Source organism: Monodon monoceros, unplaced genomic scaffold (assembly GCF_005190385.1).
Source record: "Monodon monoceros isolate NGI ecotype Baffin Bay Population unplaced genomic scaffold, NGI_Narwhal_1 Super_Scaffold_20, whole genome shotgun sequence".
NCBI lineage: Eukaryota > Metazoa > Chordata > Mammalia > Artiodactyla > Monodontidae > Monodon > Monodon monoceros.
The window spans coordinates 71,629,135-71,645,322 of NW_021703777.1; the positions used below are offsets into that span (position 1 = coordinate 71,629,135).

General features: G+C 41.0%; 1 protein-coding gene across 10 annotated transcripts in view; it reads right to left on the reverse strand.

Annotated features, from left to right (window-relative positions):
• Window positions 1-16,188, reverse strand: part of LIMCH1 (LIM and calponin homology domains 1) — a 336,283-nt gene that overhangs the window by 83,076 nt on the left and 237,019 nt on the right. For 9 of the 10 annotated variants that reach the window (XM_029234810.1, XM_029234807.1, XM_029234806.1 and 6 more), the window contains exons 7-8: window positions 9,354-9,549; window positions 3,295-3,547 (exon numbers count right to left, since the gene is read on the reverse strand). In XM_029234810.1, coding sequence (XP_029090643.1) covers window positions 3,295-3,547; window positions 9,354-9,549 — 449 coding nt within the window. Of the gene's footprint in view, window positions 1-1,962; window positions 2,230-3,294; window positions 3,548-9,353; window positions 9,550-16,188 lie in introns of all 10 variants that reach the window. The other variant, XM_029234815.1, reaches the window with a different exon arrangement.

Sequence of the window (16,188 nt, forward strand, 5' to 3'; positions counted from 1 at the left end):
GAGGGAGGATGAAATAGGGATTGCTGATCAACAGGCATAAAGTTTCAGTTAAGCAGGATGAATAAATTTTAGAGATTTGGTGTATGATATTGTATCTGTAGTTAACAACACTGTATTGTACAGTTAAAGATTTGTTCAGAGTGTAGATCTCATGCCAAGTGTTCTTACCACAATACAATATTTTTTTTTAAAAGGAAAAAATAAATGGCAAAGGGTATGAGGGAATTTATAGAAGAAGAAACCCAAGTAGCCGATAAACATGGTATAATAGTCAACAGCATTAGTAATCGTGGAAAAATCAATTTTTTAAAAATGAGATTTAAAAAATCAAGCAGATTGGCAATTTTTGAAGATAACAAGAAAAAAAATACATCATAAAGATGATAGTGTCTTTGGTAAATTTTAGTTAAAGACTTTACAGATGTGATAAAAAATGAAGGTATGTGTGTCAAGGGTATTAAGGTTAAAGATTTTTTATAAATTCATACTCTTATCTGTATCACCTATTACCTATTTCCACTGTGCCCTAGACTTGAAGACAGAAGCAGAAAAAATCTGAAAAACAGTAAGGGGATATATTTCATTTTTGTATTCTCAGCATCTAGCCTGGTCTTTGATATAAGTGGAAGCTCAAATGATGTTGAAAAAGCATGTGTCTCACAAGGTCTCGGAACCAAAATTTAAAGAATATCTGGATTTATTTCTCTTTTTAAGATTCTATGACATTACCCTTCATTATTTCAGAAACCCAGAGAGTTGCTTGTAACATTAGCACAGTTTTATGTTAGAGTTTTCTAGAAGCACATACATGTTTAGGACAGACAAGCCTGTTTGTGGGATACCACAGACAGAAAGAATTACCTCCTTGATGTTTTATCAGTACAAAGCTACTCTAGGATTAAATCCATATAAGTCAGTACTGGAACTTTCACTGAAGACCTAGACCACAGCAATAATCACACATCGAGTTGTATGGAGGAATGGAAGACATTCCATTAAATGTGTGTGAGGCAGCTGTGGTACTATGGTCAGAACATCTGAATCTGGCCACCAAGTCAGTGGTAACCAGCTCTGAGACGGTCAAGTAACTTACTTTCACTGATCCTCAGTTTACTCTGCTTGAAAATGGGCATATCACCTACCTTTTAGGATTAAATGGAACAGCAAGTGGCAAAGGAATTTCAATTGTCAAAGTGTTATGAATTACAATTTGTCAAATAAATTTTGGTCTCACTATTATTTGTTAGTATCTTTGTGGCTATTATATGAGAAAAATTAATCAGCTTCCCCAAACACTACACAAAGCTGTAGAACTATAGTTCTCTGTGACTTCAACTGCTAAAGGTCTCTATCTCACATGTAATATGAGGCCACCAGGACTGTATACTAGTGCCTTTGTTACAATTAAGAGAAGTAATTACTCCATTCTTTGTTTTTGAATCAACGAGCTTTAGAAAATGAGTCAAATAAACCTAATCTTACTTACTACTCCCTTGGGACAAAGAAAGTAAGTGGATTTTTGTCAGCCAGCCACTCTTTCTAAAGAGAGTGTTCCCCGCTCCAAAGAACTATTTTCTAGTGATGTGTAAAGTAAGATAAGAGCCATTTAGGGGTAGTGTGAAAATTAACAAGCCATAAACAATTGAAAAATAAGATGTTATTGCAAGATAAACCCTGCAGCCCACAAATGACTGACCACACATACTTGACCAGGACAAGGTCTACTCAAGCAGCACAAAGCTCCCTCTTCACCTCCATTTAAAAGAACCAGAAACTCAGCAGAGACAGGCCTGAAGACAAAGACTATTCGCTATTTCTATCTGCTGCAAGTAGGAAATAACGATGCAACGGATAAAGCAGGAAGTGGGAAAACAAGATGGAAACTCCATCACAGCAGACAGATTCCAAACCTCCAGGCATGCACAAAGCCAGCCAGGCCTGTCCTTGGCCCGCAAAGCTAACCTGGCAAAGCGCTGTGCTGCTGGCATGACCTTGATTCCAGCTTGCTCTAGCCTTCTGCGCTTTTGGATTTCAGCAGCATCTTCCTCTTCAGACTTGGGAGCTGGTGCCACCGCAGCCCCCTCTGGAGGAGGCTGTGCCTTCCCACTGCCCGTGGGTAATTCTAACCCACCACCAGGAGGCTTCCCACCAGGGTCCATTCGGCGGACGGGGTCCTCTTCACAAGGAGACCCCACTTCACTTCCCTCTTCCTCTATTGTTTCAGGATAGCTAGTGAGTTGGACAACATAATTGACCAAACTAACAGACTAGGCTGGGGAGCAGATCCCATGTCATCTCCCTGTCGTTCTGATATTACTTCCACTTAAAAAAAAAATCATAGCATGCAATATGATCCTGGTAATGTGAAAAAAATTAAATGCAGCCATTTTTAAATTAATACAATGCATCAGAATCTCGACATTGATTAAGAGCTATTTCAAAATTGATATTGAAAGGCAAAACCTTTTGTTCTAAAAAGATAAAATTCATGTTTTATTCAATAATTAAAACTTCTAATGTTTATTCAATTGGAAATCATAGATAATAAAGGTGGACTACAAGGAATAACCATGCAATGACAAGGGTGGTTTTGCTGAAAGGGATTAGACGAGACTGTAAGTTTCTTTTATTGGACTCTACGGTTCTTGAAGGCAGGGACTCTATCTTAGCTACCACTGGGTCCCCAAAGCCTAAAAGATAGTACCTAGCATGTAGTAGAAGCTCACTAGATGCATACTTGCTGAATAAATGAATGAATAAATACAAAAACATAATCAGAGATTAGGGGAAAGACTGCTTGTTTCTCTCAAGAGATGAGAAGTCCAATGTTTCTTCCATTTCATTATGACTGTTTCTACATGTGACTCAAGCATGTTCATGCATCCCTTCAATAACGCTTGAGCTCATATCTAGATAAACTTACATCTAGATAAAAGGTCTTACTGCACCTGATCTAACAGGAGTGGGAGTCAGACAGTCTCCACAGAAGGCCATGGATGACAGATGTTCTCAACGTCCTGTCGATAGAGCTAGTTTCAAAAATCTGCTCATTAAAATATGCTCATTAGATCAGTATTGGTTGAATACCAACTGTGTGCCAGGCACACCTAGAACAGGTGCCTTCACGAAGCTTATATTCTATCATGACAATCCCCCTCTGAAGATCTGTCCTGCCCACCTCCATCTGTAATCTTACACCAAAGTTCTAAAATGGCTCTTTGAGCTCATTCTTGTCCTGGGGCCATAATTCCCGTACCACAAGCTGGGATGGGAGCAGCGCAGTCCAGGTCTTACCTGAAGGGCCTCTCCCCACCCAGGGGGGAGGTGGCAGTACTCCAGCTCTTCCGATATTCCTCTCTCTCTGCTTTCTTCTTTCTCAGAGGTGCGGGGACGTAGGCTGTCTGGTTGCTTTTGTTGGGGAGGTACTGGTTAAAAGGCACTGCTGATTTTGGCTCACCGTGGGAAGTCCGCCTCGCAGACATGTCATCCTTCTTCACATCCGGCAGCTTCCGATGGGGCAAGTCGGATTCAGAGTCGCTTCCTCTCCCTGGGAAGAGAGGATGGGTGCTGAGAAAGTGTGCTGGGCTAGCAATAAAGTTCCCAATGGCAAGTATGCAGTATGGGGGATGTGGTTACATCTGTGGGTTCCGGGGATTACTTCCTTAAATTATTCACTTAACAAATCTAAAGTATCAGTCGAAATTAATCCACTCTGGGAAAAGCTCTCCATTCTAATCAGGAAAAAAAAAGTCAAATTAAAAAAAAAAAAAAAGAAGAAAGCTTAGCTGTATCTGAGAGTTACAATTAACAACACATTTGCAATAGAACTATACGCCTGCTCAGATCCTTCAACTCTCAGAAGAAGAAACATAAATTTACCAGTGGAGTTTTTACTCAGCACCTGTTGTTGCATGTCTTACACTGCGCTAGATATTCTGACAAATAAGAATTATGAAGGATTTATAATCCTTTGTCTTTGAGGTACCTTTAACCAACTCATGAAACACCTGGAGAATATCAGTTATAATCAACGAGCACAGACATATAAGAACTATAGGAATTCAGAAAAATGATCAGTTTGGATTATACCAAGGGTTTGCCTTCCAGGAAACAGCTTGAGTTATAATAAGTGCATATTCCTCTACCTCGGAGCCCTTCCGGGTACCCATAGCTGGAGGCAATCTTTGTTTCCTATGAACACTATGGCCCGAAGGTCTATTTCTCTTCTGAAGCATTATGCTATCTACCTTGTATTTTGAAAATAAGGGCTTTATATCCTTCACACTGTACTTATCACAGTGTCTTTGGGCACAGTGGGTATCCTCAAATGATCAGATGAATCAATGAATTAGTTTGGCTTAAACAGTGTTTTACACAACACAGAGGAATTCAATGTTACCAACGTCAGTCTTTTGTTGGTCAATAGCCCCCATAATTATATTGTATCCTTGTTTCCTGAGTCTCATCTCACCAGATTTCTAAGATCCATTAGAGTGAAATTGTCATGAAAACACAAACTGCTGTGACAGGCAGCCACCGTTTGAATGCTGGTTGAAAACTCTTAATCACTGAGAGCATTATGAGAAGGCTCTTCAACTCCACTGATAGCAAATAGAAATTGACCTCCTTACCCGTGTGAAAAGAACCTTAAACTAAGAGTCCAGCGATGTGGCAGCCTAGCAGAGTGGGTAGTGCAGGGGGTTAAGTCAGATCCACTTCATTTTGAGCTCTGGCACTCATTAGTTTTGTCATTTGTCACTTCACCACTCCAAACCTCAGTTTCCCAATCTATAAAGTGAGGATAATAATATCACCTACTTCATAGTGCTGCTGGGAGGATCAGATACATGTAAAACTCTTGGGTACAGTACTTGGCCCCGAGTAAGTGCTTAACAAACACTGACTACTCTTTATGCCATAATAGTTCTGGATCTGCCACTGATGACCTGTGGGCTCCTAGGCTTGCCTCTAACACACTTGCCTGTCCTTTTTCTGTAAAAATAGGAATGAAATGAATTGCCCTGGAGATAAAATGATTTAATGGCTTTTAAAAAATGGTGAAAGTTAAAGCATTGACCATAAACAAGTTGTTCATTGCTGCAGATGAAATATTCAGTTTATGAATTATTCATGCCACTTGCTTTCAGCCTCCCTTCTGAAGTTTTGACCATTTCATTACTTTTTGGTTTTTGATTCATAACTTAACTCCCTTCTCACCCTGTCTTTTATCAAGTCTGTCTCAGTGTCATAATAAAATATTCAGAGCCCCCTGTGAATGCTTTATAACAAACACTAATACTACCTTAACTTGCTAAGCACTTGGATCTGTTTCCCTATTTGATATTATCCCCATTTTACAGTGGTAGAAACAGAGGCCCAGAGAGACCCAAAGAGCCCTTTCTCCATGGCTGGTAAGTTACAGCTCCAGACTCCAGTTTCTGTTCTCCAGATTCCAGCCCAAGAAAGACCCCTAGTTGCTAGAAGGGAGAGAAGCATAGCCCTGGGGAAAGGAAGGATCAGACTTTGCTAAAAGGATGTTGTCATTATGATGTGCACTGTTGCAGTTTCCTAACTTTGGGCACAAGTAGAGAATACATAGCTCCTTCCTCTGCAACACACTTCTCCTGGAAAAATGTCCTTTGCCTAAAGCATCCTGACTAGGGGAAGAACTGTATTTTGCTGAATAAATGAATGAAAGAAAATGATTCTTCAATCAACTATGAAGGCTTAGTATGGATTAGAGTTGTCCCGGTTCCCCCCCACCCCACACACACACCCCGTTCTAAAATCCTGTAATCTATGAAACTTATTTTGGTACAATATCTAAAAACATATTGTCCATAATATACTGAGAGAGAGTCTCAAAATAGGTTGTTTAACACATAAACAGATAACCTTTTTTTTTTTCCCCCAATTAGCCTTTGATGAATGTCTTCAACAGGCACTTCAAGAAAAGTTAATTTGCAAATGCCCTGAGGCAGAGTGGCTCAGCTGAAAGAAGCGTAATGTTTCGGACCTAGAGACCAGGGTCTAATCTCAGCTCCATCATCTACTAGCTGTGCGACTGGGAAATTGAAGCCCTCTGTACCTCAGTGTCCTCACTGGAAATAAGGAGGTGATAATACAGCTCTCCTAGGTTGTCGTGATGATTACAAGAGATGTAAAGCACCCAGATAGTGGCTGGTGAGGTATACTTTCCATAAGTGTTAGAACCCCTCTTATCTCAGGCCAAGACTTCAAAAGATCTTTTTTTTTTTTTTTTTTTGAGGTACACGGACCTCTCACTGCTGTGGCCTCTCCCGCTGCGGAGCACAGGCTCCGGACGCGCAGGCTCAGCGGCCATGGCTCACGGGCCCAGCCACTCCGCGGCATGTGGGATCCTCCCGGACCGGGGCACGAACCCGCGTCCCCTGCATCGGCAGGCGGACTCTCAACCACTGCGCCACCAGGGAAGCCCGGGTCTATCTGTTTTTATGTATCTTCACCATACACACCGCCAACCCATTGCTTTTTCATCTCCTCTAACACTCTAATTTCTCTCATTCCTTATTTCTCTCCCCTAACTCGTCTTTTCTATAAAAGATAAGAATATTTATTTAACAATATGCATTATGTTTATAAAATATGTTCTTAATTTTAAAAGCACCTGAGTGGAAGGTTTTGTATTTCCTGTTCAGGGAAGCTTATTAGTGGCCTCAGAAGGCATGCCGGTGAGGGTGAGGGAGGAGCTGGGTACCTATTTAGCAAGCCAGATTGGCTGAATTGACCCTGGAGATCCATAGCCTCCTTACCAGGTGGCTCTCGTGTCCAACCCATGGAATCATGGCACCTCTTACGAGTGTGGCTCTTGGTCATCCCTACTGAATGGGTCAGTGGACCTGAGTAATAATAAAATGAAAACTCTCTCTATTGAGCCAATATGTTGTTGGAGAATTTCATGGTAAGACTTTCCCTAATTGACTGTGAGTCCTAGGAAATAAGTTTTCAAGAATTAAAATGTTCTTCTAAATTTGGAAGTGTTTATTAGGACCAGCAATCTTCTTGATTATCATCACTTAAAAAATATACCATAAGCTCTAATGAAATACAACATCTATTTGGATAAAATTACACCACATTTTTTTAAGGCAAATAAAAAACTGTTGTTTTTCTTTAAAACCTCATTAGGTCTTGATTAGTTTACAAGAACATAAGCCTGAAGGTATCAGGCTGATTGGTGAAATCTGTGTGTTAAGACGCTCTTTCATGCATGGTGTTTTGTGAAGCTCAATTTCATGTTTTTCTTTACATGGGAAAAACTTTTATGAAAAGACTCTGGCTTATCAATCTTAACTGCTGCAAACAAAATTGTGCCTCAGCACATACTAGTACAATATTAGTAATTACCATCTCAAATCCCTTCAAGATGTGGCTCATTATAAACTCTGAACCCCTCGAAGCTGGTGACAGAATAAATAAAGGATCTGCATTACCAGTTATTAAAAACTAGGATGAGACAATAATAATTTTTTAAAACAATCAAAATAATACGGATGAAATAGTTTGGTTAAAATATGTTTCACAAAAGTAAATCTCCCTTTCAGTTATGTTAAAGGTCAATTAGATCATGCAGTTGGTATTGTAACTTCTAATACTGTGGGTGGGACTTAAGATGTCATGTAAATTTTTAGAAATGTTTTTCAAGCAGTTCACAATGCACCATGGAATTCTTTAGGAGTCACATACGATGTGGCCCTGAGGCTAATCTATTTGTTGGAAAGTTTAAGTACTAAACAAAAGCGTTAGTTCAGTCATGCTAGAATTTGAAAAATCTATTAGGCAAACAGAAAGAAGTGTGGGTAAATTAAGCTTTAGGGTATAAGTTTTTGACTCACGCTTCTTGAGGCTAACATCGTTACACTACTTACAGCGACTTAGGGCACTTAAAAACAATGTTAGGGGACTTTCCTGGTGGAGCAGTGGTTAAGAATCGCCTGCCAATGCAGGGAACACAGGTTCGAGCCCTGGCCCAGGAAGATCCCACATGCCGTGGAGCAACTAAGCCCACGCGCCACAACTACTGAGCCCGTGTGACACAACTACTGAAGCCCATGCACCTAGAGCCCATGCTCCGCAACAAGAGAAGCCACAACAATGAGAAGCCCGCTCGCCGCAACTAGAGAAAGCCTGCACACAGCAACGAAGACCCAACGCAGCCTAAATAAATAAATAAATAAATAAAAATTACTTAAAAAAAAAAAAAGACAATGTTAGGATGATTACTTAACCTCTCTAAGATTCATCTGTAAAATATGACTAAGGAATGTTTCACAGAGGACTAAGTCAGATACTGAGTATCTTGTAATATGTGCTGAGGGTTAAATGAGATACCAGGGGTTGAGTAATGAACTCAGGACCTGGGCATGTTAAATACCCAAGTATTTTGGTAACATAGAATTTTATAGCTGCAAGGGATCTTTTAGCTATAAAAGATAATTTTCATCTCAGACAGAAGACTTAAAGTCTCTAGAAACATTAGCTTCAGTCAAGCAATACATGAAAAAGAAATAGACACAAATAAAATTCCCCACCAGCCTAAGTGTCTTTCTGCAAGTTTATACATGCACAGCCAATCTATCTTCCCTTCCTAAAAGCACAAAGGTGCAAGATAAGTAAGGTAAACAGCTCTTGGAAAATATGTGTTCAATTTACATCAGCTTGCATGACCATACATTTTTGTAAAGAAAAATGATCATTCCTTTCAGGTGACATAAAATGCATGGGATTTAAATCAAACCCAGCCTCAGAAGAAACAGGCAGTCTGGGCTGTGTTCTATACGTTAATGGCCACCTGCATCGCTCTAGTCAATGGTCAGGTATCAAAAGCATTGCCCAAACTGTGCCAATTACGGTTTCACAATCCCAAACTTCAGAGCTTTCCTAAGTGTGTGCAGTGTGTTTCCAGTTTGCTGGAAGTTGATCTACTTTCACTTACACAGTGTGGTACTCACTCAAACATTTCCCTTCCTCGTACCTGGAGCATATAAACCTTCGGCACACTTTATGAGCTAATGGTCTGCACAGCGTCTTGGTTTACTGAGACCCAGGGAGGAATGATGTAACACATTTTCCAACAGAAGATACACTCATTGAGGCAGTGTTCAAACCAGCTGCTGGCAAAGCCAACCAAAATTCTAAGGACCACGAAAAACAACATTAAGAGGTTTTTTTTTCCCTACCAGTTTAGAGTTACCAGATTCCAGCAAGGTGGATATGGAGTCTACCTTTCTAGGGCCAATCTCTCGGCTGGTGACAAGGCGGCCCTTGTTAATGTTTGATTCTAAGATGTGCAGTTTATTAAGGCTCCAACCTACCATCACTGCTTCCCCTGAGGACTACATCTGGCGAAGGTGTCTGCCGGGAACGGGAGCCAAAGGAATCCAGGCTATCGAAGGAATCATCTCTGCCGTGTCGAGGGGGAGAGAGGGAGTCGCTGCGCTCAGAGTCCCAGCAGTCGATGTAGCCACTGTCTCGAATACTACGTTTAGGGCTCTCAACGTCATCCGTCTCCTGTTCAAGAAGAAAAAGAAAGGATTACAGACATCACAGCAACAGACGTAGAGGCTACAAATATCAGGAAAATCAGTCTCCAATGGTCTCCAAAAAATCCTGCATATAGAATCAATCTGGAAAGGCTACGGCAACCAGTTATCAAATTGATTATCATCTACACAACACTTCATTAAGCCTTCCCTGCTGCAACTTTTTCAATCCGAAAATCACACATATTAAAAAAAAAAAAAATCCCCAAGCATCTCATACTCCACAATGTTGGAAAAAAGAAGTCCAAGGAACTGAGAATAAAAGATCATCAAGTTTGGATTCACAAGAATATAATGACAGATAAAAACAAAAATGAGAAACTAAAACCTTAACCTTGACCCATCTTTCAGGATCCATAACTGCATGTCTGTTCTGGGACCCAGCCCCTGGTTTAGCTGCACAACTGCTTCTGTTTATGCTGTCTGGCTAATGCACACAGCATTTGTTTTTGCAGCAGAATCAGTTCCGTAAAATCCTGGAGCAGCATGCTTCCATCTTCTGCTACCTTGAAGGGAAATTCCTGCTCTGAAAGGGAGCTGTCTTTCTGGGGCAAAAAATTAAAAAAAAAAAAAAAGCAGCGAAAAATATGCGAAATGATTTTCCTGATGCCTCAGAAGAATGCAGGCATGCTCTCGCGCTCGGCCAGCTCTTGGCACTGGGGGAGCTGAAAGCACTTGTGGCTGACCCACATGTTCAGAGCAGTGAGAACAATGGCTGTCTTTGACAGCCTGTGATTATAAATTCTTTCCAGCGCAAGCAGCACATACTAAAACACTGAAACTCCAGCAGAAGAAAGGTCAGTCAAAGCCATCCTCACCCTCGAATTATAATAAAAGCCTTGTTCCCGCCAGTGTCTTAGCATTAATTACAAGAGTCCAAGCTGACGAAAACAGAAATAACTCCGGTCACTCAAAGATAAACCTCAATTTAATCTCTCCCAGACTGTTGCTTAAAATCAGGGCTGTGAATGACATCCGCAAAGACTGGAAGGTCCCACTGAAGATTTCCTGGGATTCTCAGGCAGGTCCCCTCCCCATTCCCCATAGAAAAGAAAAAAAAAAAAATTCTCCGTGGTAGCAATTTTGGAAACTGTCTACACTGACTAATATGCTCGCCGGAGCCAAAGCCTTTTAGGAAGTGCCTTTGCCAGCTGCTTCTATCAATTATAACCAGATCCTCTGACACACTCCCCAGCAGGGGGCCCTTTGGGGGGACAGAGCAGCTGTAATTCACAAGGCACGCACAGTGGTCTTGCATCAGGAGAAGGAGTAGGAAAAAGGGGAAGGGCAGGGTTGAGGGGGGTACCCTGCTGCAGCCACACCGAGGACCCGATTAGTGCCCCTGAAGAACAGGTTGTCAAACAGCCTAGGTGACTACAGATGACATGACCCTCCCGAGGAAGGCAGAAATTCCAGTTATGGAAATTAAGGTATTTTAGTTTACTCATAGGTCAAAATTAACCAGGACTTGTACAAAAGCCAGGCCTGACTAGCAGGAAAAAGAATTCATGACTAACTGAAAAGTATACATCTAAATTGGATATGGTTTTGCATTTAATTTCTTTGGAAATGCAAGTAATTATCTTGGATTATTTATCCACTGAGAATAGGCTAAATGGCTAATGTTATTGAACACTTACTATGTGTCTGGGGCTATGCTTGATGCTTTCTCTATGCTCTATTCTTTAATCCTCACAACCTGCTCCCCAGTGATGGGGTTACCATTGTCCCTATTTTATAGAGGAGAAAAGAATCAGAGAGGTTGAGTAAATTGACTCAGGTCACACAGTAATCAGCAAAGCTGTGATTCGAACACAAGACTCTGTCTTCAACTACCAAACGGTAAAACCTGGCATTTGATGAACTTTGGTATAGTTACAGCTGTCAACAACAGCATCACCTCTCCCAGCGGCTGGACACTTACTGCCTGCTTACTCAGTGGATGACACTAACCTGGATAATGTCCCTTCGCTAAACACTGTTTATGCCTAGATCACCAACCTATACGTGCTGCAAAAGAGAGACAGTTTATAGTAGGTTAAAAGCATGGTCTTGGAAGCTCAGCTGACAGTTTAAATCCTGGCTCCACCCTTTGTCAGCTGTCTGACCTTGGGCAAGTTATTTTACCTTGCCCAATTTCAATTTTCTCATCTGTAAAATAGAGCTAATAATATTTATCTCATAGTATTGCTGGGAAGGTTAAATGTATTACTATATGGAAAGCATTCAGAAAAACACCTGACGCATAAGTGCTCGAAAAATGTTAGCTGTGTTATAATCACACCTATGTATTCATCTGGCAGGTAAATGTCAATATATAAATCATAGAAAATTTATAAATGCAGTTAAGGACATAATCTTATATACACACTGGTACTCTTCTATCTCCTTCTCCATTTATATCCCATAACTAGATGCCTTGGGCCCAACTTCCCATCAGGGAGGGCAGACACTCAGGAAGTCGAGCCACTGGTAACATCTAGAAATGACACAATTTTACAAGCTGCTTGGCACAGAATTACAAAACTGGATTTTCAAGAAAATAATATCAGGCAAGCTTCCCCCAACACCCAAATGTCTCCCCCACCCTATCCTACAGACCACAGGAGAATAGAAAGGAAAAAGAGAAAGTTGACATGCTTCTTGGAGCTCCAGCTGCTTTCTTGCAGCCAGTTATGGGAAAGAAAAACAAAAAGGCCGTTCTGTTCATGACTTTGTAGAAAGCCAAGAATTAAACCTTGGGTCAAGTGAGAGCTGGAAGCTGAACGGCAGGGTCAGTTTGACAAGTGAAAACCAGGCCACCTGTGGCCATCCTTGGCCAAGCTGGTCCCTTAGAAACCTCAGGGTGAAGCAAGAGCCTGGCTCTTTAGCCAGAAATAAAGATTTGGACATCCGCGGGATGAACAATTTTATTCGATTCCATCAAGTCACCCAGAGGCAAGCTTTGGGAGCAGGGTTAGAAGATATAAACCAACACAAAGGCTAGCACAGTCTAAGTGCTCTGTACTCGGGGTCTATTACGTCGTCTACGCTTTCCATCTAGATGCCCAGTAGTGGCATCCTGTCTTCTACAGAGAGCACTCCAGGGAAAGGGGATACGACTCAGATCTGTCCATTGTGCTAATTGCTGGTTGTTCTAGTAAAAGTGTGTTAATGAATGGGGTGTGAATTACTAGCTCCCACAATATTTTTGGATTATTTTACTCATCTGTCCTCTTCTTATCCTCCTTTGTCAGAGATAATGAGAACCAGCTACAGTTGGTGACTGACTTCTGGTATCTGAGAAACTCCAGATGCCTCTGTTTTACCACTCACCATTTTCTGCTTCCTTTGTGATTTATAAGGTGGCTAAATCCTATTCTGCAGTGTGTTAGGTTCTACTTTTCCAGCCTGATGAGCCATCTCTACCCACCATACTCTCGTTGGTGAAGCAATTCATTCCACAGATACTGACTGAACATTGTCTATGTGCCAAGCACTGTCTTCAGTGCTGGGGACACAATGTTATGCAAATTCGATAAATTCCCTGTCCTCATGGGCCTTATGCTCTAGCAGGGAAGGCAAAAAACAAACAGAAAAATATACAAATACAAATTTGTATACAAACACAAATTTGAATACAAAGTTGAATGGTAAGTATCATGAAAAAATAAAGCAGGTTAAGGGAAGAGAAGTTGATGATGGCTGCTGCTCTAGGCCAAGGTCTTGTACTTGTTGGCCCATCAAGCTCCCCCCTCTTTAACCCCTTGTTCTGATAGCACCCTCTGAGACAGTACTGGCTTAGGCCAATCATGGTATCCCCTGTCCCTGGTCACACTGACTGGTTCAGGGATAGGACCCACACTGGACCAGAGTACACCCTAGGAATTTTAAAGCTGGGGCCAGGGAGAAGAATTCCTTGCCTTCTGGGCAAGAAGCTAGGAGCAGATAATCCCGGGGATGCTGTTGGCCATGGTCTCTGCTATGAGAGAGTGTTTGCCTACTGGAGGAGAGGATGAATTCAAGAAGAGACCGGAAGAGAAGAGAGACAGAAAGAGAGAGGAAGAACCTAGAATGTTGACTTTCTAGTTGCAGGTCCTGAGATCTCTAGGGCCACCCTTGTCCCTACAGTGCTCCCTTTAATCTCACTATTCTCGTAGTAATTCCCCTTGGTTCAGCTTAAGTGTCCCTTCCTTTGGGAGACTTTCTCTGACGTATCCAGGCCCAGTGAAAGGCCATTGTCATGATGCTTTCAGAGACCTTTTTTGTCTATAGCAATAGCAACCTACTACGAACATCTACTATGTGTCCGATGCTTATGTTAAGGGTTCTACATGTGTTCCTTGCACTACAGAACTTAACAAGTTGTACCACAGTTAATCATTTTTATGCACATTTCTCCCACTAGAAAAAAATGAATATAAAAAAATTTCAGGCTAGCCTCCTTTGTGAAAGAAAAGCCTTTAATTTCAAATTTATTTCAGCATGTATATGTGCAGAAGAGATTCCAGTTGTCTCTCAATATCTGTTTTCCATTTCTTCTCCAGTGAAAATACACACAGTTTTTAAATGAAATAACATCTACTTTCCCCAAGTCTTTCCTTGCAGCTAGGTATGGATACGTGACCAAGTTCAAGTCAATAGGATGTGAGCAGAAGTGTAGTGCATGACTTCCCAGAAGTGTGTTTAAAGGAAGGCATAGGCCTTTCTTCTCCTCAGCCCTCCTTTCTCCTGGCTCAAAGGTGGACGTGAAGGCTAAAGCCTGTGCAGCCATCTTGGACCAGCAGGTGAGTGTCCGTGAGCTGAGGACAGTAGAGTAAAAAGACAGAAGGAGCCTGAGCCCTTGATGGTCACAGGACCCTCACACTAGCCCTGGACTGCTCATGTCCAGACCTTATGTGAGTTTGATATAAAACTCTATCTTATTTAAGCCACTGGCGGAGTTGTCTGCATTTCCCAGTTAAACTCAATCTTAATTGATAAAATGAGATAGTACACACTTTAGATAAATCTAATATTTTCAGGCATTGGATAGACCTGTGAAATTCAGGTCCATTACTCTCTTTATATAGAGACACCACTACTCTCTTTATATGGGAACACCACAGCTGGTCATTTTTAGTTAAGTAGCGCTTTGGCCAGTGATACTAACTACTCCCTCATGTCCTGTGATGTCATCTATATTCATTTAAAAAAAAAAGTAACAGCTGTTCACAACAACAGGTCATTTCAAGGCAGTTGTTAGTAACCAACTGTCTCACTAGGAAGGGAAGTTAGGAGAGCTGCAGAGACCAATAGCTGCTCAGATTATAGAGAAGCTGGACTAGTGGTAAGAAACATCAGTAATGAGAAGAAATCAGATTCCAAGAGAAATCAGCAGGGAAACTATGAGGCAGAGCTTCTCAGTAGTTTAAAACAGATAATCCATCTATCATTGTCCAAGTCCAAATTTAACATAAGACCAGCAAACATTTAGATTTCACAAATCCATACTGAAACTTACCTTTGTATTTTCCCTAAGTATCCTTTATTGAGAGAGATGAAAGATTAAAGGACAAATAAGGGTTAAGACTAAGAAAAAATGTGTTGTGTTTGAGTGGTGTGTTTATTTTATTTTTCAAGGAATTTAGCTTCAAGGACTTTGTTTATATGTGTTATGACTAATATGAAAGCTTTGTCCATTTATACATACATGAGCCGGCCTGGTTCTAGCCAAATGCAAAGAATTATTAGAACTATTAGCTTTAAGGAAAAAAGAATAAATCATTAGAAAGTTGGAGCAAATTCTTGCTCTCAGTATTAAAAGAAAATCCGTAAAATACAGAATGTCTCTCAACGAGGTCTCATTGGTGCATTTAATTTGCATGTTAGAGAAAAGAGGAAGAAGAAGGTCTTAATTATATATGCTGCACTATGGGTCTTATCCAAAACCCATGGATGCTACTGATTACAAATGAGCCTTACCTATTCACTAAGGCCTGTTGGGTGAGGCTGCTCCCGGGGAATACTTTATGCTAGTACTTTGGGTGAGCTAATGTACACTGCTGAATCCTAAATAGGAACACATAGGCAGCCACACAAAAAACACTGCACTGTTTCTTGGACAAATTCCTACCTTAGGTCAGTCTTTCCCATAATTAAATACACAAATAAAGCTTTGACTATTACAAAACATGTTTTCCAAATTTCCAGGTCATTCAAATGCAATGGTCATAAAATATGCATCTTTGAAGAGAATGCTTCTAATTTTTCAGAGCCCATCTGGAGTGGGTACCCAGGCAAGAACTTGGCTAATGTAACTTCACCCACACCAAGGCCCTGATGGGTAAGCAAAATGACCTTTAGGATGAAAGTGCAGAGCAAGTCTTCATTTTTGTATAATGCTGTATTGTTTAATTCAGGCATTATTCCCCCAAGAAAATAAGCACTGAGCTCTTTGGTATCTAAAATCATATACGGACGGATTGAACTTTCTCTTTCGGAATTAAAATTGGATAAAGCTCAGATCTCCCATTCTCAGAAGGGAATAAAAGTTCAGGTAGGCGTGGGTGTATGAGGCAAAGATGGCATTGGTAAGACAAGCGGTCATTTCCTTGAGTGCACGACATATTTGGCCTGTGCAATTTTA